The following is a 27,766-nucleotide window of genomic DNA, read 5'->3' on the forward strand; positions in this document are numbered from 1 at the left end:
TGCCATGTGTGAGTGTGTGCCCAAATCGAGGAGAGTCGTCTACCGCATAACAAATTCGAAGGGGATACTCGGATTCCGTTGAAAAAGTAACCCCTGAACCCCAGGAACCCGGCCAACGGACTGCAATGCAGCCCGAACCCAAAAACCCAATCCCAACTCGAAGCATTTGCAGTTCAATTCAGTTTTTAGTGCACACAACAAACAGCTGAAACGGCTTGGCACACATGAGCACTATTTGCCTTTGGCAAAGTTTCTCATCAAGGGGTTATCGAGGGGTTAAAACACCTGCACCACAGTTGCCAGAAATCATCATCAGCCGGTAAATTTACTTGGAAATCAGGTTCACAAGGGCCCGGGCTCTGGCATATATCTGGCTAGCAAAAAAGCCAAGCTATCGTAATTGCAGCACTGAGAAAATGCCACAACAAATTCCATCCACAAAACTAATACCATTTTAGGGAAAAAGATTTTTCCAACTATCAAAATAAAGTCGGGAATGTGGGTCATCGTATTATTTTCTATTAAAAAATCGAAGATATGGTTTAGCTTAATTTGTTTACTGCCGTTTGTTATTACCATGTTAGAGCAAAAGCATTCAAGGATATTATATATTTTCCAAATTGTGTTTTAAATTCATCTATATAATTTAGAAATTAATTTGGTTAGGAAATGGTAATTCTCAAAATTATTTTTGATATAATAAAATATTTAATGAGTTATGGTAGTATTCTGGGTACATCCTTGACATTGTTCATTTTATTACTTATGGCAGAATGTTAGGGAAAGCACCTAATTTTCTGTCAGCGTTTCCCAACTGACAATCGCACCGTACGCCACCTGGCTGGGGATCATGGCCCGGAGCCGAAGGCCAATTAGAGCATACGTATTTGCCAGGACCGAGGCGAGCAAAACTAAAACTAAGACAGGCCAAGCCAAGCAAACGCTTGTTATGCAGATTGCGGACTTACCCCGAACGGACTCCTAATTAAGATGCTGTCGAGATGCTGTTGATGATGACCAAGGACGGAAAGATATGGCCAGGAACTAATATGCATGCAAACGCACTTATGTGCCCCCGTACTTACACTGACTTACAATGGTCAGTGGTCCTAGGGAGCGCCTTCGAGTGGGGATTTTCGGGTTGTGTTGCTTCGATAAATTAAGCCGATACGGCGGAGTCCTGAACTGCAGCACTTACGCGCGACTCTATTATCCGTATTTAAGGGCAACTCTGAACCGAACATCCATCTCGGCCTGACTGCCACAAATCTCTTCTTTTAAGCTGCTTAGAAATTATGCAGATGAGTTGGAATTGTGTGTGTGTTTGGGGCAAAAGTAGCTCTAAGCCAGGGCCTTGTAATAATCATAAATATGATAATATTCCATCTTGCAGCGTGTTTGTGATTTAAATGGGTTTTCTTTTCCGCTTGCAAGTCGTTTCCAGAGCACAAATTTCTAATTTACTCTCTGTGTCTGTCTTTTGCCGGGAGTTTTTAGTTGGATGGAGCATCCAACATCCTTTTTGCTGCTTATCAGTGCTCTGCACTCGACATAACCAACAAAATTTTTTAATAATGAAATTGTTCACAGAAAAAACTTTTGGGATGGGTAAGGAAATTCTTGCAAAATGCTTTCTGGCTCCCATCCTAAGACCTCCAACCCTTCTCCCCCATCAAAATGTTCCTTTTCGGATGGGAGTGAACGCATATTTTAGCATAATGCTTCAAATTATGTGCTTTCTACGCTATGCAAAAATTTAATGCCGGCAAAATGAGCAAAGGCACAAAATTGCCCGAAAACCCTTTTTGTTGTCGTCGTCCTTGTTCCTGGCTTTTTTCCTGCTGCTGTTGTTGTTGTCGCCTGCAGTGTTAGAAGTAAGCTTGGAAATTATTTAAGCCTTGCTGGTATTTTTCCGGTATTTTTTGTGGGTGGCTGTTTGCCTGCTCAATTTATGCAAATTAAATTGCAATACTTTATGTTCGTTCTCTTTTTGTGTGTCACTGCCTGGCGCCCTGTCTCTTTCGCTCTGCAAAATTATTAAACCTAACTTTGATAAATGACGCTCATAAAAAATGCTTAAACGGCAATTTAAGCACGCCCATAGTTAGTTTTTCTTCGGGGGCACCTCGATTTATTGGCCAAAGACCCATTTGGGCAAACACTCATTGGGGCGAACATGAGCCGCAGCTACCAAAATACGCGCGTTACTAATGGAGCGGCTAACATACAGTCACGCTCATAACCCTAGTGGCTTGCCGAGCGATGCCAGTGGGGCGTGGGCGGCTCCTCACAGCCGTGTGTGCATTGCGTTAGATTAATAACTGCAATGGCAACTGCGACTGATGATGAAGCGGTACTGAGAAAAAATCTATGACTTTTAAAAGCTATTTTCCAAAAATATTTTTTTCTTTAAAATGAGCCTAGTAGACATCGTTTATCTCTTAAAGAAAAAATACCAGAAAATATACCAAGAACAGTGTGGCCAAACGTATATGTTTTACGAATCCAGAAATATATAAACGACCAAAACGAAGGATTTTAAAAATAATACAAAGACTTTTTAAATTTAAGAAAGAGGTATAATGCTTTGGGAAACCTATATTTTATGTGAGGTATAATATTTAAACATTAAAAGTGTGGTCATACTATATATTTATAAGAACTGGTGAATGTATTTACATTAGAGCTGTTTTTTTTTTTTTAAGAATGACAAATTTTATAGCTATTTTTCTCAGTGCACCTGCTGCTACTGAACGCGTTGGCTGGGCCCCAAACTGTGCCGGTGAACGACTCCAGTTGAGAGAGCCCCACATGTGTGTGCCTTGGAAGTCCTGTGTGGGTGTTGCTGCCGTGCTGATGTTGCTGTTGCTGTTGCTGGTTGGTTAGCACCTTGGCAACCGGCAACTGGAAGCTGGCAACGGGCAACGGGCTCTGGCGGCCTGGCGCTGACGGAGTCTGGCGAGGCGATGACGAATGTGAATGACTTGCCCCGAGACATGCAGTCAACTTGACGCGCATTTGTCTGGCAGTGCGTCTAACCATATATGCAGACGACTTTTGCATTCGTGGTGTACCCATATCGTGTCTCAGGGCCCGCTCATTGTTGTTGGCTCTGTCAAGATGGCGTCATTTGCCCTCCTCTCGACCAAGCGGGGCTCCCCAGAAGGGGTCCAAACAAGCTGTTGAGATAGCAATGACGTCGCCATAATTTGTTTTATTTTATGAAGTTTGCGGTGCAAAAAGTTTTAGATCAAGCTAACTTTTGCTGCTCCTGCTTCTGTTTTGATTTTTGTTTTGCCTCTTCCGAATCGAGTTAAAGTTTCTTAAATTAATCAGAAATTGAATTAGGGATGCAGGCACAAAATAATTATTAAAATTGTGTTGTGCCAAAGTATTTTTACATGGCTGGCGAAAACTTTGCCTAGGCAAAAATTACAAAGGCAACAAGTAAAGTTTTCCCCGTTCAGAACTTGAACTCATTTGCATTTAAATCTCTACTTGCCGAAAAAAAAAAATGGTAGTAGCTCTCCACATTAACCCATTGTTGAAAGGGTTTTTCTGCTCTGCACAGAACAACAGACTTGGAGTGCATATCGCACTGGCATGATCCGAATCAAATTTACATTTACAACTTTTAAATCTTATAAAACTTTACAATCCGTGCAGTTTATGCTGGGATTTCATTAAACAAAAGCGGGGGAGCAAACAAAATATGAAAATTCTCCGCAGAACTCCTGCTGTTGCCGTCTTCTATTTTTTCGCTGTCTGCGTTGAACAAAAGTTTCCTGTTTTTGCTGCCATCGCTTAATTCAATTAATTTTTATTTAGTTTTTCGTATAATATTTGCTCGCTCTGCACATTTTTAAGCAAATACCCCGGCCAACTAAATGAAATGTTATTTGCATAAAATTTTCCATTTCGCTTTTCTTTTCACTCCAGCATATTTCGTGCTTTTCCTTTTGTTTGGAGCATCCAGCCAGCCATTCTCTTCGTTGGCCGTTCTGTCTCCCTGGCCATTAACACGCAGTTTACTCTTGCCCGGAAAACCCCAGAAATTTTTCCCATTTGTGTAGGTTTTTCCCGTTTTTTTTTTTGTAACAAAAGACTAAGCGTATTTTACACATTTAACAGGCAATGCTATCGCTTTTGTTGTCAGTTTTAGTTTTGTTTTATTTTTTACGAGGGAAATTCTCATTTTGCGAGTAGAAAGGACTGCGTAGGTGGACCTTGTTTTTGTAAGCCGCGAAAGAAATTACTTTATTTTAATAGGACTTCATTTAATCCGAGCGCATTATGAGACAGGCGGCTTGAAAGGAGGAAAAAATAAAAGAAAAGCGGAAAAACAGGCCAGGCTGGCGGGGCGTCTCGGCTGAGGCAATTTGGTGGCGCACGCTGCGTATACGCAATCTGCGATGTTTTTATACTATAAACAGTGCGTGGTGAAAGGCTTGGTGGTTTACGGGGGGATATGAGGGGCAGACACGCAAACAAACAACAAACACGCCTACACACACACTGGTAGCCAGGAGAAAGTTGGAGAAGGGAGCTTGTTTAATACAAAAGTTTCATTTCCGCTTTTCATTAGCCTCAACGGTGTGACACAAGTCGGGAAAATGGGCTGGCAAAGGGGCAGGGCGACAGGGAAAATGCGTAAATACCGCACACAGGGACATGCATACATGTGTCTCCACCCAAAGCCACACACACGTACACTGGGGAAAAACTGAATTATTTTGGAATTCTTGGCTGCCAAATTCCTGAGAGAAAAATCTTAAATTTATTTGCTTGAATGCCTTTGACCCTAAATTAAATGGCAATCAATAAATGAAATACTTTTTATTACGTTTATTTATGATTCATTTGTGCTTAGGTTCGAGACTGAATTCTTTGATTTATTTGCTTCACTTTTAATATATCTTTTTCTTCTTTTAGAGGCTGACATTTTATTGACTTAAAGTCATTTCGGCATTCCTAAACTGATTGCCAAGTATTACAGAAGCTTAAATTTCTTGTATTTATTTGACGACATTATTGCCAAGTCTTGCAAATAACTAAACATGGATTTTCTAGGGGTTTTCCCGACTCAAACTCTTTTTCTCCTTGTGCACTTGGACAGAGCGAGTGCCACATTAAGGCCATAATGAGATATATACAAAAGCTGAGCCAGCTCAGCCCGTCAGATCGGGCAGAGAGCGTAAACCCCTAACCACGTGTTAATTTTACTCCTTTTCCTCCGGCTGCCCGAAAACACCCGTTTAGGGCCCCGTTTTGGACCCTCCTCTTGGACCCCCGCCTCGGACCCCCTTTTCGGAAGCCCCTGCCAGCCCATCCCACAGGCCACCCAATTTCTGCTGTTGATGTTCTTGTCGTCCTCATTGCCGTTGCTGCTTCACTGAAGTGAACTAAAAAGCTTGAATGGCGCTTATGTTGGTCGGGTTCTATTTGTCGGGCTGTGGATATGTTGATGTTGTTGCCACTCCGTCCTTGTTTTTTTTTTTTTCTGTCTCCGGCCCTCCTCTCCGCTGGCCAAGCTGGCAGCCAACTAGCTGCTATATTAACTGACTTACTGGTAACGCCCCCGCAGCCGTGAGTGCTCGGTCTACGGGCGCTGTATGTGTGAGTGCAAACACGCAGCGTAATGAAGTAGCCCGAGCCAACCGTAATGGCTGACTGAGCGTCATAATAATCTCGCAGTGTGGGCGGGAGTGCGTGCGCTTCGTAGGTGAGTGTGTGGATCCCAGAGATACAGACGATGGCACCGCCGACGTCAGAGGTTATTCAACTGCCACGCACACCCCGACAGGGGAGGGCCGAGTGCCCAGCACCCGATCCCGGCCGGAAAACGGGGCTCCGGACTGGAGTCCGGCATGTGTGAAGGCTTCTCCCATATGCCGCAGATAGGTGGAAAGGACAGACCCTGCACACACACACAGACAGGCAGTGGGAATGCAATACGAATGGAATGTGCTTGCATTTGAACCTAAACATTTCCCTAAACGTTCCGCTTCCGATTCACTTTGCACGCCATTTCCGCTCGGAGCACATCCACGGGCGACTGGGAGTCTTGGCCGGCGGATCGGGGACCTGGTTTTTCGGTTTATCTCAGATAGGATGCGATATGGAATTTCCCAAATATTTCCTGCCCAAAGGGATCGCTGTGAGGAGAAGAATAAATCCATTTTTGCGCTTGTTTTGATGCGAATTACCGAATTCTTGCTTGTATTTCATTGGTTTAAGAAGATTGTAAGGGGGAATTCTAATACAATTTGTTAGTAAGTTTTAAATATTAGTTTTAAAATATTACAAATTATATTTTAGCTGGCAAAGCACCACATGTTATTCTCAAAATATTAAAAAACGTCAATCAAAGGTGTTTATATTTATTGTTCCTATATTTTTAACCATCGCCATGCGTTACGACAAAAAAGAACCTCTAACAGAGCAACAAATTGGAATCCAATTTTTATTTTTTACAAATAATTTGTAGTCCAATTAGTGTTAAAGTAAGGCCTAAATTCCTAACCACACCTGGGTAATCCAATATGCATTTAAATTACGTAAATCCCAACCATATGCCAGCTGCATTGTGCAACGTGTGTGGCGTCCGGGCATTTCTCTTCATGTAACTCGATGGCAAATCGAATTAAAGAATTTTTAATTGCTCCTTATCCACTCACCGTTGCGGGGCTTCGTTTCAGCACTCATCACTAGATATAGAGTCAGTTTTATTGATTTCTGCTTTTTTACATGGGAATTTAATAATCTGTATCTGTGGGCGAGTCCGTGTGTGTGGGCCCGGTTTCTCCGGGTGGAGTTGGGGGAATTGAGTTGGTCCGCCACCGATACTGGCGCGTGTTCAATTATGTGTGTATATTGAGCTCCTCGAACCAAGGGCTGCCAGGAGCCTCGCGTCCCGGAGCCAGAGCCCTTTCATTATAATTATTATTGAATTATTTGTATTATTGCATTATTCGCTGTGGACGGCGGAGGGGGCGGCAGTAATGTGAAACATGGCTGGCGCACGGATGCAATTTTGTCGGCGACCTGCTGTCCGATAATATTTAATTTTAATTTGTTTATGCACGCGGCTTTTGCCTCTTTTTCTTTTGTGTGTGCCGGCGCAGCAACTCCAATTACCGGCTCTATTTGGGCAGGCGGTTAATGAATGCTATTAAACGCGAAAAGTTTGTTTGATTTTCCTCCCATTTTTTTCGTGTTTTTTTTTGTATTTGCCCCTGCGCTGCACTTGTTTGTTTTGTTGACTATCGAATTTCCCAGCAAAACCAGGCAATATGTTGGCTGTCATAAAATTGGTTTTTAGTGTGTGCAAGCTGCGAGTTGAGAGCTGCGAGCTGCAATTTGCCAACAGCTGTAGAACAAATTGCACATTACGCATACGCCGCGTTGTGCTCGCCGGCAGAGCGAGTGTGTGTGAGCGCTGCCTATGCTACTTAGGCAGACACAAATACAAACACCACCTAACAACTGTAAAGGCTTGTTTGCCGTGTCTGTGTGTGTGCCTGTTTGTTGGATGTTTGTCTAAATTTAAAGCACTCTCCAGCCAAACTGACTCACTCGCTGGCACACTAGTAAAAAATGTATTTGTTTGGCAAACAATCGTCTCTGTTATCTCTTTGTCGATTTTATAAATCAAAATATGAAAGCTGCTAATTAATATTAATGGGGTGGCGGTCAGTAAATATTGCTGTATAAGTGACAGATTTTATTATCGCAGTGCTAAAATTTATAATTAGGCAAACACCGTTTTTTACTCTAATAAAACTTGATTTGGGGCCTTTGTTTGTGGTTAATTAGGGTTATTTGATTTATTTTCACAACTCTATTGCGGCTGTTTATAAAAAAAAAGAAAATATAAAACCTTTTATAAATATTAAAGAGTGAAAAGAATTTTTAAAGACAAATAAAACACTTATATGGCGTTGAAAATTGTTTTTTAAAATGTTTTTTAAAATATGGATATTTAAGAGGTCATTTAGGAGTAAAAATATTTATAAAAATATCTGATAATTTGGTATCTTAGTAATAAATGAAAATGTATTTTATCCAGATAAACAATTTTTCCCAGTGCATTGCACACCCATTCATATCGCACAAGTGCACAGTGACTACGCACATTCTGCCTGCAAATCCTCGCACACGCACTGCGTTCGTTGAACTTAAAGAAGACTCATGCGTACTTACACAGAAGCGATTTGTTTACTGCCTTTGGCTGGCCAAATGATGAACAAACAATTTCGACCATAATTAAGTTAGAATTCTTACGAAATTGTGTGTGTGCCAACTGGCCTGCGGCCATGATTAGCCGTGCAAATATTTAGTATAATAATTGAAATATTTTAAATCAAATATTTCAACAGCAATGTGTTCGTTTGTGCACCACGGAACATAAAATATGGCATATGTATATCCTTGGAGCAGTTTAATCCCATTGAAATTAGGAAGACAAATATATTTGCTGCTAATGAATCATTTGCCTCTCGTTTCGCATTCCGGAATTTCAGTTGGCTCAGCAGAGCTTTGGTCCCTGGCTTAGCTGCCATGGCAACATGGAATAATCACTCTGCCATTTTTCCAGGAATCGTTTATAATCTTTTAAGACCACTGACGCTGAATGGCGAATGGTGAATGCTGATGCTGTAGCCTGCCACTGGGGCTCTTTCTTCGCCGAATCGGTGCTCGCATCAGCATTCGCCCACAAAAAAGTGGGGGAAGGCGCAGCCCTGCCCGAAAATAATCGCCATACTCACAAAGCCGGGACACCCCCGCCGCCCACTTAAGAGGCGAATTAATAAAATAAAATTTGATAAATGAATGTGTTTAACAGCATTTAAACTTTGACCTCCGTCAACCGCTCTCTCCAGTGCATAGTTGGGCCCCAAAATCGCCAGCCACCCAGCTGAAAGTGCTTTTCAACGCCTCACAAAATTTCATTTCAAAGGAAATAAAATTTTATTATATACGTTTTCCCTTAAAGGGGCAGCGGGAAATTGGAAACTGGCGGAGTGGGGTGGCTAGAAGCGATTTTAGCCGCCTTGCCGGCTTCTTTCATTAGCCAACGTCTACGTGGTGTAAATTTAAGTGTTACTTTTAATTTGTTTTCCCCTGCACTTCGGTTTGTGCTTGTGTGAGCTTTTATTGCTTATTAAGCGTTTTTAGTTCAATTAAATCGCATAATCGATTAAGCCCCTCTGCCCTTCAGACGGTCGATGGCCCTCCCCATGTTGCCATCGTGTTGGCGTCATCATGGTTTCCATACCCTCGCAGGGGGTAGTTTATAATCGCGCTGGGGGTAGCCTTTCTTTAAGGAAAATATAAAAATTTAATTTCGGGGAATGGAATTAAAAGGAGGCAATGTAAATTGCGATTTCGGTGATGATTTCAAACTAAACCTGATCAATTTTGTCAATTAAAGCAATTGCAATTATTTAAGATACATTTACATATTCCCCGTAAGGTTAATTTAATTTAAAAAATTGTTTTTAAACTTACCCAGGTCTGAATTTTGTTGGCTAGTTAAAGAGCCAACCATACTCTTTGATTTATTAGTTAGATTAAACAAAATACAAATGAAATTCAAAGGATATCATTATTAAGTGAACGTTAAGAACCTAAAGATAGTTTTAATTACTTTTAATAGTTCCATAAATATTTTTAAAGAAACGTTCAATTTACTTACAAGTAATCATTTTTAAAAGATTGGAAATAATCATATTATGATATCTATAACTCAAAACTCGGATTATGGAACATATTTCCGTTCGATTTTTGTGATCTTTAGGGTATCCCGGTTTTCGACATGGGGTTACTCCGACTGGCCCGCTGTTATTGCCGTTGCCTGCGCACTCAGACGTGCGACGTAATGTCTGGCACGGCTGGCAGCGTCATCTGACACCGTATTGGGGTCCGGTCCTCCGGCTCTCCAGCCGGATTACGGGGCCCTCCATCCGGATCACCCACTGCCCGCCCCGAGGAGCAACACAACCCCATCCACTTACGGTTGATTACTGCTGATTGCCGACAGCCAGAACACAGCGCCAAATAGCAACAATCATCCTTGTCCCTTCTGACTGCAGGTTCCTCAGAGGGCGATGGCTCCCCCTTCTCTCCACCGCTCCACTATTAATTGATTTGCTACAATGAAATTTCCACACTCAATAAAATAAGTCTGATGAAGATTTTCCTTAATGCCCCGGCTTTGTTCGAACTCCAGACGGCGCACTCTATTTCCCAAGACCGCGGCTCAATCATTGGATTTGAGGCGAGCGACCAACAAGCAAACAAACAAACTGCCGGCACATAAGTATAAATAAATGTTATTCCCGACAAGTTGCTCTAGAAAATATAAAAACGCTTTAGGCCCGCTTTCGTGCTGGTCAGTTGCCAAAGTTGGCCGAAAGAGCGCCATAAAATCATCATAAATTTGCACATTTTTTACGCCACAATTAAATTTTGCAAATTTGGCAAATGCACAAAAATGGCTGCCACATTTTATTTGACGTTTTTACGAGCGCGTCGCCGGCGTTTATTCGCATTTCTCAAAACCTTACAACCCCAGGCCGAGTCCATTACCATACCGATTCCCATTTCAATTCCAATTCCATAACCATAGCCGCAGTCCAGGAGGTTTGCTTCTGCTTGATTTATGAAGTCGATTGGCCGACTTGGCTAGCTGTTAACTGGGAAACTAGCACTAAACTTGGGGAAAAACTTTGCTAATTCCCTTTTTTAATGGCTTTCGGAATGGGACCAAAAACAAGTTCAACTCCAGTTCTTCGATCTTAATTAATGAGTGGCATACCTCTATGTGGAGAAATTCTCTAAGTTTCTGCATTCATATTATTCTTCTGAGCGGCGGTCAGATTTTTTCACAATTTTATGTTCGATTTTTCTTAAGGCTCTCAGAATGGAGTCCAAAACTTTGGCAAATGTTATCCGATTTAGATGTGGGACACTTCTGCTGGTTTTCTCTAATGACCTACTTTAAAATAATTTTTTTAGCGAGGGTAAGACTTTAAACCCATTTTCGTGTTCGATTTTTCCGTAATTCCAATGGGTTTCAGTACGAGACCCCGAAACTGCACTCCGAAAATCTATAACTTGGGTAATTGTATTCCGATTTCAAAGGTTGATATCTCTTTGAATTTGTGGTTGAATTCTCTATTTTTCTGCATTAAAATATTTCTTTTTAAAGAGGGTCAAAATTTTGACCCATTTTCATGTTCGATTTTTCCGTAATTCCAATGGGTTTCAGTACGGGACCCCAAAACTAAACTTCCAAAATCCATAACTTGGGCAATTGGATTCCGATTTCGAAAGTTGATGTCTCTATGGATTTGTGGTTGAATTCTCTATTATTCTGCATTCAAATCTTTCGTTTTAAAGAGGGTCAAAATTTTAACCCATTTTCATGTTCGATTTTTCCGTAATTCCAATGGGTTTCAGTACGAGACCCCGAAACTGCACTCCGAAAATCTATAACTTGGGTAATTGTATTCCGATTTCAAAGGTTGATATCTCTTTGAATTTGTGGTTGAATTCTCTATTTTTCTGCATTAAAATATTTCTTTTTAAAGAGGGTCAAAATTTTGACCCATTTTCATGTTCGATTTTTCCGTAATTCCAATGGGTTTCAGTACGGGACCCCAAAACTAAACTTCCAAAATCCATAACTTGGGTAATTGGATTCCGATTTCGAAAGTTGATGTCTCTATGAACTTGTGGTTGAATTCTCTATTTTTCTGCATTAAAATATTTCTTTTTAAAGAGGGTCAAAATTTTGACCCATTTTCATGTTCGATTTTTCCGTAATTCCAATGGGTTTCAGTACGGGACCCCAAAACTAAACTTCCAAAATCCATAACTTGGGCAATTGGATTCCGATTTCGAAAGTTGATGTCTCTATGGATTTGTGGTTGAATTCTCTATTATTCTGCATTCAAATCTTTCGTTTTAAAGAGGGTCAAAATTTTAACCCATTTTTATTTTCGATTTTTCCGTAATTCCAATGGGTTTCAGTACGAGACCCCGAAACTGCACTCCCAAAATCCATAACTTCGGTAATTGGATTCCGATTTCGAAAGTTGATGTCTCTATGAACTTGTGGTTGAATTCTCTATTTTTGTGCATTAAAATATTTCGTTTTAAAGAGGGTCAAAATTTTAACCCATTTTTATTTTCGATTTTTCCGTAATTCCAATGGGTTTCAGTACGAGACCCCGAAACTGCACTCCCAAAATCCATAACTTGGGTAATTGGATTCCGATTTCAAAGGTTGATATCTCTTTGAATTTGTGGCTGAATTCTCTATAATAACGCATTGAAATCTTTCTTCTTATCAATGGTCAAAATTTGAACCCATTTTCATGTTTGATTTTGCCGTATTTCCCAGAAATGCACTTCAAAATATCATAACTTTGGCAAATGTTTCCCGATTTAGATGTGGGATACTTCTATGAGTTTATGTAGAAATTCTCCAATATTCTACATTAAAATCATTCTTCTAAGAGAGGGTCGGATTTTAGCTCATTTTCAAGTTTTGTTCTTGCGGCCTAGCTTTCTGCAGTGTATTTGCGTGAGCACGCTTTATCGTTTATTCCACATTACTCAAGTCATAATTAAGATCTTGGCAGGCGGTGGTTGGCGCAGCATCGCAGCGGTCATAAATTGTGGAAGTGGCTCATTGACAACTTCATTTCCGCACTTGGCGTGTGCAGCAACAATGAGAGCAAAAGGCATGTGATCCACTGATGCAGAGGGAGAAAAATTGTAAATTACAACTTGTAATTAAGAAAACGAAAAGCTTTATTTGAGTGACTATATCTTTAAAAGGTTATTCCAGTTTGTTTTAAGAATTAAATCGGGATGCTAATAAGTTAGGTAATTTAGGATGGGTATTTCTGACTAAAACGAACATGCATACTTTACTGCATACTTTTAGGAACTTTTTAAGAGGTTTCAAATGGTTAGTGGTTTTTTATCAGTATAGTATTCGCTGTGCTATTTTCGTGATTATTTTGCTGAGTGCCCTGATGTTGCAGCGGCATCTTGGCTGTGCGTTTCACAGCTCACGCAACGTGCCGCTAAATGACATAATGAACTGCATTATTTATGCGACACACTGTGCGAATGCCCCAACAAGAGCTGCCACTGCACCAACAGCTGAAGGCAGGCGCTGATGAGCCGCAGCTCGTACTTCCTCCGATCTTGGTGCCCAGTTCTCCGGCCTGCAGAAGAGACAAGTTATGCGTGTGTGCCTCTGATAATAAAACTGCTGACATTTTGCCTTATGATGTCACGACAGCCGCAACAACAAACAGTTGCAACTTGCAACTTGCCCCACGACACTGTCCAGTCGGCACTTTGCGGCTGTTCTCTGCCAGCGACATTGTGGCCGGAGTTTCACAGCGAACAGATGCGGTGAGAATAATAGCAAAATCATCTGGGGCTATGAAAGGCGGGTGAAAAAAATACATGAATTTAAGCGAAATAAATGCAGACCAAGCGCAATCCGCTGGGCTTTAATATTTGGCACACTAAGGATTTTCCTGGGATTCTGTGAATTCAAAGGGTTAGATAAATAGATTTGTGGGCTTTAAATATGTTTAAAGCAAAAGGGGAAAATATTTATTCCCAGCACAGCTCAACAATGTAATAGAAATATGTGGTATATGTAGTAATTCCTAAAATGTTTACAAGATATTAAAATATGAATACTATACCTTAGAATTCCATTAAAAGTATAGAAAACCACAAAAAATAATCCCATAAATACTCGATATTGTTCAAAAATCTTTTAAATACCTTGATCTCTCCCCTATTGTAGTACCCCCCATCGTAGCGCATTACTGAAATGCAAAAAGGTGATTCTGCATCCTGGTGTATTAATTTGACAGTCAGCGGGCAGGCAGGTCATGTCCATTGATAGATGAGCTCGCCGGATGATCGATGATGCGCTCGCAGCCCCGTAACTGTCATTTACCAGGGGAATCATGAGATATGCTTCATTACAAGCAACTAGATACCAACTCAGATTAAGATTAATCGATGCTGCCAGAATTTAAGGCACGAGGAGAAGACACCGACCGCGTGCCGAAATTGGAAATTGACAAGTGAAATTTGGCTAACAAGTTGCCAAATGCTTCATGTTCGACTGGATTTATCCGACTCCGTATCCATTTGGCATATGTTGCTATCCATCAAACATCCAATTAAGGTCCCCTCGTGCATCTTTCATCAGTCGAACGCTCAGCTGGCTGCCATCTAATTAGTCTCGGCAAACATTGACAAACAGTTGCATTATTGCACTGCCGCTTTTTCCTAGATGGTTGATGGGTTTTAGTTTTTCCGTCTGGGATGGCCATCTGGTCTGTCTGGATTTGTTTGCTGGCAATTTGCAAGCTTATGCATTTGCCTATAAACTATTTACAGTGTCAGCCATTTACCGCTTTTTGATTACGCCGCATTTGTTTGTTTCCTGTGGCCCTAATTTGCAGCGGTCCCCGTCAGTCAGTCAGTCAGTGCTCGCCCTACGTCCCGTCTCCTTCCCGCAAATATCTCCCCGTCTCTTTCGTAACCAAATCTACCCGTCCCTCTCTGCCCACATGCACACGCAGGTGGCGCAGTCGTTTCACGCGCTTTTAATTGAGTGCTTCCGCTGCAATTAACAAGTACAACGAGCGCGTCCAGTGTCCGGTTGACTTGTTGGCCACTCTGGTCGTCAAAGGCCAGAAGTCCCCCGAAGACCAGCTGGCAGGCAATTCTCCCCTCTTCTCGCTGTAGATTACAGCATACTTACGCACTAATGCCTCTTTAAGTTAATGCAGAACCATTAAACGTGTTGACTGCAACACTTTGCGGCAACCGCGAGCTCCGAGGGGGATACTAATAGGCACTCTGCGCCAGGGCTTTGCCACGAGTTTGATTAAAACCATCGATTTTAATTAAGATAAGCCTGTACATCTTAAAAACACATATTTTATGCCAACATTAGTATAGGCTTTAGGCTTTGAGGTGTTGTAAATGTTATGCCCTATATCTTTTTCAGTACATTAACGATTATGACACGATGTTGCTGGAGTACAGATTAAACTGGGCATTACTTATTTATTGAATTATTAATTTATATTTATATAATATATATAAATAAAAATGATTTATCTTTCATCAAAGAATGTTTCAATTTTCGTTTCACTTTTTTGGTACTATAATTTATTTTAAATTTAAATAAATAATTTGTATTTAATTGTATATATTTGAAGTGTTTCTTCCACTTTAAAGTGTTCTCGAAACAATTTAATTGTACTCTATGGCAGGCAAACCAATGCGTTAAGTAAATTAATTACCAGCCACGGGTAATTAAGAATCGAATGTTTCATTATCTCATCGGGCTTATCCCTCCATCGGTGCTCCTGGCCAGCTTCCTATGCGATCCCCACCTTTTTCTGTCTGCCAGTCTGCTCCTTTTTAATTTCCGCTGCGCGTGTTCTGCTTCTTGTGGTGGAAAATTTATTTACAACACAGAAAGTCATGTTGCCGCTAATTTGGCGAATCGATCCTGGTTTCCCAGGGCGAGGGATGGGCTCTGGATGGGCTGGGATGAGGATGGGATGGGGATGGGATGGGGATGGGGATGGGGATGGGGGCATAAACAGCTCCGGTTTCATACGATTTTATTTTCAAATCGAGTGCCTGTCCGCTGCACGCAACAGCGTCACATTAAACGCATTTTCGAGGGAAATCACGAATTTTCCCAGCTTCCTCTGGCTCCTTGGCTGTTGGTAGGTCGCTGCTAGTACGTCGCTGTGTTTGCCGTTTGTATGTGCGAGGATGCCAAACTGCCAGTTTACAGTTTGCAGTTTAGTTTTGCAATTTTCCGGCTCAACGATAAATGCAAATAGATTTCACCTGCAGACGATGTTTGTCCAATATTGAGAGAATCTTTAAATAAATTATGCGCATGGAATTTCAGCGACTGTGGATGCTGTGGATACCGGGCACTGGGCTCTGGGTTCCGAGCTCTGGGACGTGGCCTCCAGCTCCAGCTCCAGCTCCAGCTCCTCCATTCTCTGCTCCTTGGCTGCAAGTTGCATGTTGCCGTTGCTGTGTTGCCGTTGATGTTCGCTTTTGGCTTTGGCATGTTGGGAATCATGTATGTATGACTTTGACATTGACAGCGTTGAGTCAGGGCTAAAGGGGGGTGCATTTGGGGGGATATAAGGGGGGAGTCCAAGGGGGATAGCGATGGAGAAGCGAGTGGAGAGCCCGGGGCAAGTGGCCACTCACACACGGTGATTACACACACCATAATGGCCCTGCTGCAGCAGTAAAGAAATGCAAATTTTTGGATTTTTTTCAGCATTCTACGTTTATTTACTTTGCACAGTTAGTTTGGCATGCACTGAGCGAAATTCGACTGGGCTTGTCAACACGCTGACAAGGGTTGGCTTGTGTTTATTGTATTGATTCCCCTGATATGCGAATGCACAGCTGTCAATATTTGACAGTTTACTTTTGTTTCCGACTGCCAATGAATATTTCAAAATGATTTTAGCGACGAAGTTGACATGGGGATAAGCGATGGCAAATTGTTCAACGAAATTTAAGGGCCTCTAATTTTTGTGCTTTAAAGTGTCTGCAACATACATTGTATTTTTAAATTTCGTTTTTGTTTTCAATGGAATTTGTATGCTTTTTATAAAAAAGCCTGGTAAGCTTCTTATCCAATTACCAGACAAACAAGTAATTTTATGAAGTAAACAACACTATCAGTTGGCAGACGGATTACATAACTTGAGTATCAAATTATATTTTGTTTTGCTTCTCAAGGTCTATGGGAATGCGAAAGAATGCCAGCCAAGTAAAAACAAAATGTATGTTATTGAATTTTGAAACATTAGAGACAGTACGTTATTTAATTATGTATAAATGTGAATAGCTCCCTAATAAATCTAAAACTAAACCACTGTGTAGGCCAACTTAGTGGGCCCAGCTCGTCACCACGCCCCCAACCATTTCTGCCTCGGGTGGCCACCGCATCAACTCCATTCAATTAGCAACTCATAATAACAATAATTTTTCTTGCAATTCGCATTCGGTAAAACATTTTGTGGCACGTTCGTCGCCAGCAATGTTCGTGACGTTGCCTCCTCGAACCATCAGCGGTAGAAAGGCCCCGAAAGCCCCGAAAGCCCCGAAAACCCCGCTCTATAACCCTGGAACCCTCTAGGCATTGACTGCAACAATGTTTCCTGTTAAATGATGCATAATAATCGGGAGCGGGTGAGCTTTGGTAGCGTCAGCGAGGTGAAAGGCGGCAGGAGGAGGGAGTGGTAGTGGCAGTGGGTGGAAACGCGACTCCGTGCTGCATGGCACTCTCTATGGGATGTGGGACAGCATTCCACGATGGGCGGTAATGGCGGCACGAAAGAAATCATAGTAAAAGCACACACATGTACTGGCCAACAACTGCGGTCAGGATAATAAAACTAAAATGGACTCAAGGACTTTTGGAAATGTGGGTGCAGGCTAGCTTAGAAACAGTTTAGTAGGTCAAGCAGTGATATTTGGTTAAAGGGAAAATATTTAAAATTCCCATCCTAACTCACTGAAAACATTATAATAGGCATAACATCTTAACAGTTAACAGAAAAACCGACTCGGATGATGACGAACTCTAAAATACATCTGAAAATGAAATACAATAAACTAATATTTCAGATATAACAATTCAATTTACCTGAAGATTGTAATATTTTTTGAAGAGCTACCTCAAAAAGTATCTTCATTTTGACTTTATGGGCTCAATTTTTTAAAAACCTTACTGTCCAGTAAAAACCTTTTTCTAGTAGATCTCTTAATAAAAAATGTATCACCTCTCATTTGCGGCGCTATTATCTTGACCTCTGCTGTACGTGTCACTTGCAATCACGAGAATGACGATGAGGATGACGAGCGAACGACGACGTTGATGAGCTTGTGATTGTGGAAGTCCATGTGGATGTGGATGTGTGCCGGTGGATGGCTTGATGGTAGTTGGTATTTGGTGGAAGGTTGCCGCTCGCCGGACACAGACCGCAATAATACACACACACAGCCGCACACCCGTTGCATCAACACACATTGTAGCCTGCCACCGCCCACGCCCTGGGATGCCACGCCCACCCATGACTGAAATTGCTGACTGCGGCTTGTGGTTGCACTTTGCTGCGTAGCTTACGAAAGTTCCCTCGGCTTCCGTTGGCCACCGAAAAAAGTGGGCTCCTTCTGCCCCTGCCACTCGATCCGCCTGAAATCTTAGTACTTTTTACACAATAAAAAATATACAAGTCATTTTTGGACCATTCCTAAGAGATGCAGAGGAAACCCACTCGAAACAAACACTATTATATTATAAATATTATTTAATTAAATATATTTAAAAATATACAGGTATTTTCTACTGTTCAAGCAAAACTTTCTTGTAAAAGTGCACTTAATCTAATCCGTAAAATCTACTTTCAAGAGTCTAATAAAGCATGAAAACCTCTCAAATTGTGGCCTTTGAAAGTCCACAACAGCCCTGATTTTAATCAGCTAAAGTTAATGTGTAGAAAGCAAAATGCTTTTTCATAGCACTCAAGCCAAATTCGATTTTATTGTCCCAAATAACCAGCTATAACATACCCAATTGCTGCGTTCAAGTATCAATTTTTCTCAATGTTTCCTGCAAGAGTGCACGAGAGCTGTATTATTTACCCGCTTGAACTGAAACATTTTTATAATTTCCTCCTTTTTCCTCGCTTTTCTTGGCTTGGCTTGGCCTGACCATGGTTTTGTGGTCTCCGCTTGCTTGTTTTTATTATTTTATTGACGTTTTTGTTGCTGTTGTCCGGTTCGCTGGCCATTGGCAACATTGTTATTTTCTGCTATTTGGTCATTGACTATTGACCAGCCATCCTTCATCCACCGTCCTCCGTGGCCACTGCGGGCTCCTCCTTATTTTTAGGTTTCTTTCTCTTCTGGCAGAGTTTTTCAGCAACACAGGGCACATCGGCAGCTTATTTATTTATTTGGTTTTAATGCATGTGGGTATGGGTTCGTCGGTTTTCCAGGAAGCTGTATTGAGTCATTGGTAAATGGTTTACGTTTAACCCATTTAAAAATGCCAGCGAGCTGGGAGGGCGGAGTCAAGGAAGGGAGTGCAACTCATGCCCATCATCATCAGCATCCTCCTTTCATCCGCTGCGGCGATGGGCAAACGCACATTCCACATTTTACATTCCACATTTCGCCATTTAGCATACAATGTGGCCAAACAACACTTGCACGGGTAACTTCTTTTACACGGGGGAAATAAAGTTAATTTCGAGGAAATTATCTGCAAATATAATCAATATTTCTGTCAATTTGTTAAATTTCAAGAAGAAATTATTCCGGCTATACATAAAGAGCAGAATGTTCTTGAATTGAACAAGAATCATTAGTTATCATCACAATTTTTCATGAACTTTTTGTAGGGCTTTTAAAATAATACTTTTTATATATTTAAAGGTTGAAGTAGTAGTAGTATTGATAAGATATAATATCTAGAAATTATTTTACTGCTAGAATAAGTTAAAAATCTTCATATAGTATGCTCTGATCATCTGATGACAAACTAAATCTCTTGAATTTTTTTCTGAATCTTTATGACTTCAGAAATGAATAAATCTGCTTTCCCCTATGTTTTAAATTCCAATCATCATTTTTGTGTTATTACATATATATTTTTTTCTCTGTGCAGCCACTCTTTTCCTTTCGCAAACCACTACTCCCCCCTCCTTTTTCTGTTTCAATTTGTTGTTGCCACTGCTCGTTGTTTGTTTACGTTGCCGGCGAAAAATATTGAACGGAAATTTTACAATATGATTTATTGAGGGGGAAGTGTTTGCACTGCGGCACTGCACTGCAATGCACAGCGCTGCAAAAGTTGGTGCCAAATTCCAGCGGAAATGAGTTCGCTTATGGGCAGCAGCATATTGTATTTTGGTTATCCGCTGTTGTGACAGCCATTGAGTCGGCAAGTTGGCCAATTGGCCGGCTCAGTCGCTCCTTGGCAGCCAGATACAGATGCAGATACAGAACCAGAACCAGGAAGGTATTTACTATTTACCCGCTCGTATATCGAAACATCGAGTCGGGCAGCAATTGATGTGTGTTCTGGCTAGTTGCGAAGTGGCCAATTAGGCTGTGTTTACGGAGAAGAAAGGCAGCTGGGGCCCCGCAATTGAATTGCCAGCAGCAGATAGTCGGGATTTTAATCGAAACTCGTTTGGCATTTCCATTAAATTCCCATTCACCATTGGCCATGCACGAAATTTCCATTCGAATCCCCCATAATCCTTTAATAATCCCCGGCAAAACTTTTGGGCTAACATATTTGCCCCGACTCGAAGTAGATTCGAACAAAGCCGCTTCCTATTGTTCTTGACTCGTTTATATCGGGGGCGATAGTCTCCCGACTTTGCACAAACACAACTTTCACAATGGTGGGTCTGCCAACACGCCCCGAACAACATTTAGATAAAATTCCATTCCACTTTCATTCCGGGCCAAGGCATCCTTCTACGCTTGGCACTAAGAAAAATTCATACTATTTGGGGCTTTTCATAATTAAATATTTCATCTTCGTTTTCATTAAATTCCTTAAGATTTAATTGGCAAAAAATTTAGAAATAGTAATATAATAATAAATGTTTAAATGTATTAAGAAATACTTTTACTTACATGACTAAATTATCTTTTTTCGTAAGCTGATTGTTTCTAAAAACTTCTCACCTTTGAGATCATAAATGTTCTTAATAAAAATGCTTAAATAGCCTAGAAATGTCTTACAGCTTGCCCTTCTTTCTCTAATATAATAAAATTAATAAAAATATTCAATCTTGGCTTGTTTTTCCAGTGCTATCTCAAACTTTGACCCCATGTTTTCTTCCCTGTGCGTGCAATGCAAATTGCCAAAGAAAATTTATTCCAACTACTGAATGCGAATTTTCCAGAGCGCCAAAAGTTAACCAAATATGTCAATTGAATGCTTTGTGTGGCAGTGATAAAGGGGTGCGGGGCTCCTTGGGGGGAAATGGTTATAAAGTTGGGGAAAGGACATGGCATGTGGCAAACAAACATAGAGAGCAGGACCAGCTAACCAAGAGCGGAGCTTGTAGGTTAAAAAGCAATTTATCTTTGACTTTTGCCAAGTAAATTCCCGCCATTGTCTAAAGTGCTTCGAAGTTCGAATGGCCCCATGTATTTCGGATGCCTTATAAGTATCTCAGTGCTGGGAAGTGGGCGGTTAGTTATGTATGTGCATGTGGCGTGTGGCAAAGGCACATTTAACTTAACTAGTTGCCATTTCGGGTATTTTCAACCACTCAATTACACCGAACCACAGACATTCAATTGAGCAGCCATATGCAGCTTAGGCAAAAGGCAAACAATGCTGCACCGAATGGAGAAATTATAGCAGTTGCAGTTGCAGTTGCAACTTTCTCCGCCCTCCCCGCCTTGCCTGCGGCACTTTTCAATAAATTCTCTCCGGTTGGCATTTGGAAATTTGATCAAAACAGCACGTAAAACTATTTGAACTGCTAACCCAAATAAGCTGGGGTATTCAGGCATTCTGGCAGTCAGACTCCTCCGCCTGCCCCGTTTTCCAATCCTTTTCCCCGAGTCGCGCCAATGAACTGTGTGCAATCAATAGATGCGATTCAAGTTGCTGGTGCAGCGGCAGCAACACGAGCTACAAGATACTTTCTGTGCAACCATAGAACTTCCCACATGCCGCAGCGGAATGCGATGGAATGTGCACACGCATCTTCGACTGCCATCCGATCTCCCGGCTTTGCCCATCTTTCCGCAGACTTGTGGTGGGTGTCCCCCGGCCCCTGGGACCCCCTTTCTTTCCCAGCCCCCATCCCCCTACTTTCACCCTACTGGCATGGCAGGAGCTTACATTTATGCGCGAAATTGTCGTATGCATTTGCACATTCATAAATTCTCGTTGAGCGCCCCCCAAGCGACGGCGGAACGGAGCCCAAGGAGCGCTCTCCAGACACAGAAAAGAATTCACGAAAAATCTCGGAAACTAACTGAAACTGACGGTAATTGAAATGGGTATTGGGAAAAATATTAAAATATATTTGTGACCAGGAAAAACCGCTAGGTAAAATAGTACTAGCCTCATAACCTACATCTTGGAAGCTAATTTAGGTTGAGGGGAATTCAAAAGTTGTTCAAAAAATAGTTTCACCAAATTTTTAATAATATTTTTTCTTTCACAATTTTACTGTAAGAAATTAAATTATTTAACAATACTAATTATGTGATTACATAAATTTATACACTTGAAATTCTTGATATTCTGTTTAAAACGTTAGTTGAATTTTGTATCTTTTTTATAAAATCAAAGTAATTGAACAATATTCTGCCTTATTACTTTATAATAAGATAAGGAGGTTTTTTAAATGAAAATGTCTAGAGTTTCATTAGGTTTCAATATATTTATTTAGTAATTTTTTTTCTCTGTGCTAAGCCATTACAGTGAGGGGTAGGGATCTCCCGGTGCCCAGATAGTTGGCAACCCGTTCCACAGTCTCTCAGCTGATTCTGCTCGCTCGTGCGGCATTTAAATTTCATTTTTAATTTTCTTTCTTTTTAGAATGACGTTTTTTTACACTCCGCATCCTCCTGCTGCAGGCACATTTTATTATTGCATTCTACAACAACGCGGGCAACCTTAGAACAGCACGTCATTAGGCGATAAATTATCTCGTGCGCGTTGCATTTTGCATAAAATGTTGCCGCTGCCTTTGGATTTGGAGCGGTAAAAGTGTGCCAGCGCTGCAGTTGCAGCTGTGCCAGCAGTAGGGGCATTAAAGGATGCCTGGCAATTTGAATTTGCGAAATTCCATGGGGGCCCAGGCCCGTTAGCTGGATGCCATATAGTTGGAGGCCGATGCCGAGGAGGCCGAGGCCGAGGCCTCTGCCAGGCAGGCCGGCTTATCTATGCACAAGATGTTGCCGTTTTGATAAGCTCGGCGCAGCAGCCGGCAATTTATGTGCCGCTGCTGCAGCAGCAATTGCAGTTGCAGTTGCATTCATCATCGGCTGCAGCGGCGGCAGCAACAGTTGCTGCCTGGAATGCGCCGCAGCGGATGGGGCACGGTGGGAGACTTAGCTCGTTTAAATTAAATAGTTTCAGAAGTTTATCAGCAATTATAATTGGGAATTGGTGACTGTGTCCTAATTGAATTTTTTTACTAAAGGTTTAGAGGTTTTTCTTGCAATTCTCTTAGTGATTTTCATGAGAATACATTCCTGAAATCATTAGAAAATTTCAAAAATATTCTTCTTGCTTAAAGAACAAATTTTCAAAATATCTTTGGGTTGTCCCTTTTATTTTGGACTTGTATAAAATTCAATCTATAATTGAGCTTAAAAGAAAATTTCAAATGAAATGAAAAACCTTAAAAAAAGATATTTAAATAAAAACTAAAACAACTGCAAATTAATCCCAACTCACAGTTTTATAAAATTATAATTTTTTTGATCAGAAAAAAAAGAATTTGATGAGCTTGAATCCTCACCTATAAATATATCGTTTGAAGAGACCTTCTATCGTACATAGAATTTTACCAAGCTTTATCGCCGATACTCCCACTGTGCGGCGACGTGCGTTCAACTATGCAAATTTGTGCAGCAGCGCCCAGTTGCCCGCCGCCGCCTCCTCCCCGTGCTCCCTAGGAACCCCCGAGCTCAGAACCCATCTCTGCTGCAATCTGCCCCCCACACTATTGACTTGCAACTTGCTACAACTTAGTAAGTGCAGATGGGAGTATATACCACACGTATATATACTTGTCAAACAGCATTCAAGCACGATTCTGGGAAGCATTCCTCGGCGCTGAGTTGACTGGGAAGACTTATGCATTGCTTTGACTACGACAGATTTTAATACAAATGAGCTGAAATTATATAGGGTTACATGGTTGCCGGGGGAAATCGGAGAAGGGGATCTGCGGAGGGATAGATAACGTGTTGTCTGGACGAAAGCTGAATGTCATGACAGTTCAATCACCGAGATTGCCGATCTTGTTTGCAGCTGCGTTGAGTTATGGCCAGCCATGCTGACCATGATGATGACGATGGTCTCCAGAAGTCTAGAAGCGATCTAACACCATTGATAGCCCCTAGCCGAGGGGTTTTTAGAAAGCTGTGGAATAGTTTCAATTGGAAGTGAATGTCAGGCGCATTAAATGGATGGCTCCATGCGAGCATTGACTCCTCGTTGAGCGGCGAAGCAATTAATCTGCAAGTTTAACGATTTCGCTAACGACTGCGGAGCACACGAGCAGGAGGTTTTCCAGGGTAATGCTGCTGCTGACATGTGCCCCAGGCCATCCGCCAAGTATCCAGCCAGCCAGCTCCGACCTTTCAACCCCCCAAACGGGCGATGACAAATGGCAAATTGCAGCACGGCAAGGTGTGCACAACTGGATGACAAAAAATCGCTGAACTTTGACTCTCGAAAACCGAGCGTCGTTAGCGGCGGAGTAGTTGGCAAAGCGCAATTAAACGCCCCGCCATTGAAACAATTACGCTATAACAATTACGCCCTGGTTGCACATGCAACTGCTACTGCAAGTGCACTGGGAGAAATTTGTTTAAAATGTGTCATATAAGTTTTATATTACTTTAAGGGTCTTACCACTTTTCCGCTTTATATGAAAAGCTTTGCACTCGAAACTAAGAATCAACGTACAGTGAAATCTACTTGAAAAAGACTATATATACTATAGTATAGTTCCTGTAATGTACATAAAACTTAAAAATCCTTTAGAATCCTTTTATAGAATTAAATGCTCTTAGGACATGATAATTCTAACCATTTGGTGTTTTATATTATTATCTTAGTATCTTTTTTAGTTTTGAAATGTATCTATTCTGTTTTCGAGAAATCAAAATTTTTAATATGCACATTTTGTAGCGTAGGTTGAAGACATTGTTTTGTTGTAATTTTTTTTATATCCTATTTTTTCTCAGTGCCCCCGCGGTTACCCCTGGTCCGATCCTGCTGCTGCCCCTCGCCCTTTGAGTGCGCTGTGGGCTTGTAAATATGCCGCACTTAGCGGGACGCAGTAGCTCCACTGCTGACGTGGCCGTCGAAGGCATTTCCATGCGTCAAATTGCCGCCGGGGCATTGCGTGTAATTACTGCAATAAAAATTGCAACACATTGCGTACAAACATGCAACGTAAGGGGCGGGGGGGAATGCCACAGAGGCGAGTCCGCAGCCCGAGCTTTAAGATACATCCCTCGCAGCATGTTCAGCAATTATCTAATTTATAGGAGTCCATTTATCAAAACCGAAACAAATATTCAGTTTCCGAGCGCAGCTAGGGAGAGGCAAAAAGAACCGACCGACTTGCCACAATTTGTGACTGACTAACGAGCAGTCAGCACATTCAGCATTTGGCAACAACCGAGTGCACTTGGCCACTTGGGTGGCAGGCTGATTGGAGCTGCATGGTTGTGGTTGGGGTTTTATTTTTTCCTATTTTAGCAGGGGGTTCCTGGGGGGGCCTGAGGACGTCCGTCGAGCGGAACGCAAGTTGATTGCATTTTTAGCATAAATTTCAACGCATTTGACTAATGTGCCGACATTTGTTAGGTGGGGGCAGTTCCACTGCCGCATTTGGCCATTTTTCACCCGGCAAGCACTACTCTCAACCTGGCACTGGCCATTATCATTTCCACTTCCCTGGAAGAGCTCCGACTGCTCGTTCTGCTAATAGATAATGTGATGCCTGACGGACGACTTTCGACAAAGTCGTATGCAAATCCCCACCGCCTCTGCCCGCTGGCCATGTAATTGTTTCAACTGCTTAATATCACGTATACGCACCGTTCGCCCAGTGCCCCGAGTGCAGGGGAAAAACGACGACGTCGCCATGGTCGCGTCAACAGCAGAACAGCAGCAGAAGAATTAATTAACACGCCAAGTCTGCCTGGACACGCCTGCAGCACGTAGCGGAGACTCCAGCTCGGACTCGGACCCCAGCCATACCCACACTCAGACCCATACCCATAGCCACCATACCAGACCGAGAACCGGAGCCAGGGACTTACCCAGAATCAGATTCAGAACCACTGTCCAAAAGCACACTTGAAAAAATAGCTTGATTTCTCACTCTACAAAATATTTAAACGACAATATTATTATCTTTAATCCCTAAATTATAATATATTTTGACTATGTGTTTTATAAACCTGCATTCTAGGAAAGATATTTTATTTAGATTTGTAATGTGATATACAAAAATAAGGACATATTTTATTTCGAATAAAAAAAGGTAAAAAGTACCTTGAGTTTCCCAAAAATACGATTGTTTCCTTTAAATGTTTGGTCCGAAAAAATGCTTATATCTCTAAAACATGATTTTTAATTTGTTTAAAACATAGATCGATTTTTTAGTTGCGGTTTTTTTATAACCCGACCTTATATTCAGCAAATTCTTCTTGAAATACAAATACTATCTTTAAGGTTTTTATCCTAACTTTTTGATTTATATCACTGATTTTCATCGAAGTGCACTGCAAACCCTGAGCCCAGCACGGCTCCGTTGTTTGGCAGTTTCTATTTCTCAGATTTTTTCTGTGTGCCCTGGGTATTTATGGCCATTGCAGTAAAAACCTCGATGCAGTTGTGGGCGGTCGGGCGGACTGGGGGCGGTGTTAAGTGAAAAGCGTGAAATTTATAACAGCCAATAGATTAAGCTAGAATATAAATAACATTCTTAGTTTTTTTCGTGGCCCGGTTTTTTCAGCCCGCTTTGTTGTCCGCCTTTTGTCTATTCTCTGGCCAATGGGCGGAGGATTATTGGAACCGATAATTTAGCAGCGTCGCGCCAAGCACAGATTCTTAATCAATTGTTTTTGCTCCTCCTTGCAGTTGCCGCCGCCGTCGCCCAGCCGAAGAACTCATCCGCACTCCAGCCCTATCTGCAGATCCAGAGGCACGCCATCACAAGGCTGACCATCAGCAGGCCCCACTCCCCCTACTATTTGCCATGCATACCCATCCTTTCGCCCTACAACTACGATCAGGGTGAGTACTTTCCATCGCATCTAGGGAGCTCTAAAATTATTGATAATACTTATTCCTTCTAACGCAGAATCCCTGCCCATCTACTGCAGTTGGTATCGGAATGACGTGGTCGTCGAGCAGGTGTCCTTCCGCAAGAACGACTTCTTCATCTATGATAATGGCACGCTGCGCCTGCCCACGAATGAGAAGGCCAGCGGCGAGTACTACTGCAAGATCGAGTGGGATGAGTCGGGGGTGATATCCGACAGGATCACAGTCACTTACCCAGGTGGGTTGCTGTTACCAATATAAGGATATTAAAAAAAAATAGGATATATCTTTAACTTGGAATATTTCATAAACATTTTCAAAGTATTTATTAAGTTTTGCATTTTTATTTTTCTGTAAAATACATGCACCATGCAAGGAAACCATTATTATAAATTTAAAAAAATATAAAAATATATTTATATGCATTTTTCAGTACTCAAGCGTCTTTTTCCGGGCCAACAGCAGACGGCCAACATCAGTGCCGTAGAAAACAAGCCCCTAGTGCTAAGTTGTCCCTTCCTGAGTGTGCCTCCTGCCCGGTTTAGCTGGTATTTCGGCAACGATTCCCTGACCAATGACAACAGGCGAGTAAAG

At 41.7% G+C, this 27,766-nt stretch overlaps 1 protein-coding gene across 5 annotated transcripts in view; it reads left to right on the forward strand.

Annotated features, from left to right (window-relative positions):
- LOC108025263 (uncharacterized) overlaps positions 1-27,766 on the forward strand; it is a 67,449-nt gene that overhangs the window by 32,242 nt on the left and 7,441 nt on the right. For all 5 annotated transcript variants that reach the window (XR_007764512.1, XM_017095623.3, XM_044091087.2 and 2 more), the window contains 3 exons: positions 26,987-27,142; positions 27,210-27,410; positions 27,606-27,756. Coding sequence is in view for 4 of the 5 variants with exons in the window: in XM_017095623.3 (XP_016951112.1) it covers positions 26,987-27,142; positions 27,210-27,410; positions 27,606-27,756 (508 nt within the window). In the remaining variant the exon portion in view is untranslated. The remainder of the gene's footprint in view (positions 1-26,986; positions 27,143-27,209; positions 27,411-27,605; positions 27,757-27,766) is intronic.

Source organism: Drosophila biarmipes, chromosome 3R (assembly GCF_025231255.1).
Source record: "Drosophila biarmipes strain raj3 chromosome 3R, RU_DBia_V1.1, whole genome shotgun sequence".
Classification (NCBI taxonomy): domain Eukaryota; kingdom Metazoa; phylum Arthropoda; class Insecta; order Diptera; family Drosophilidae; genus Drosophila; species Drosophila biarmipes.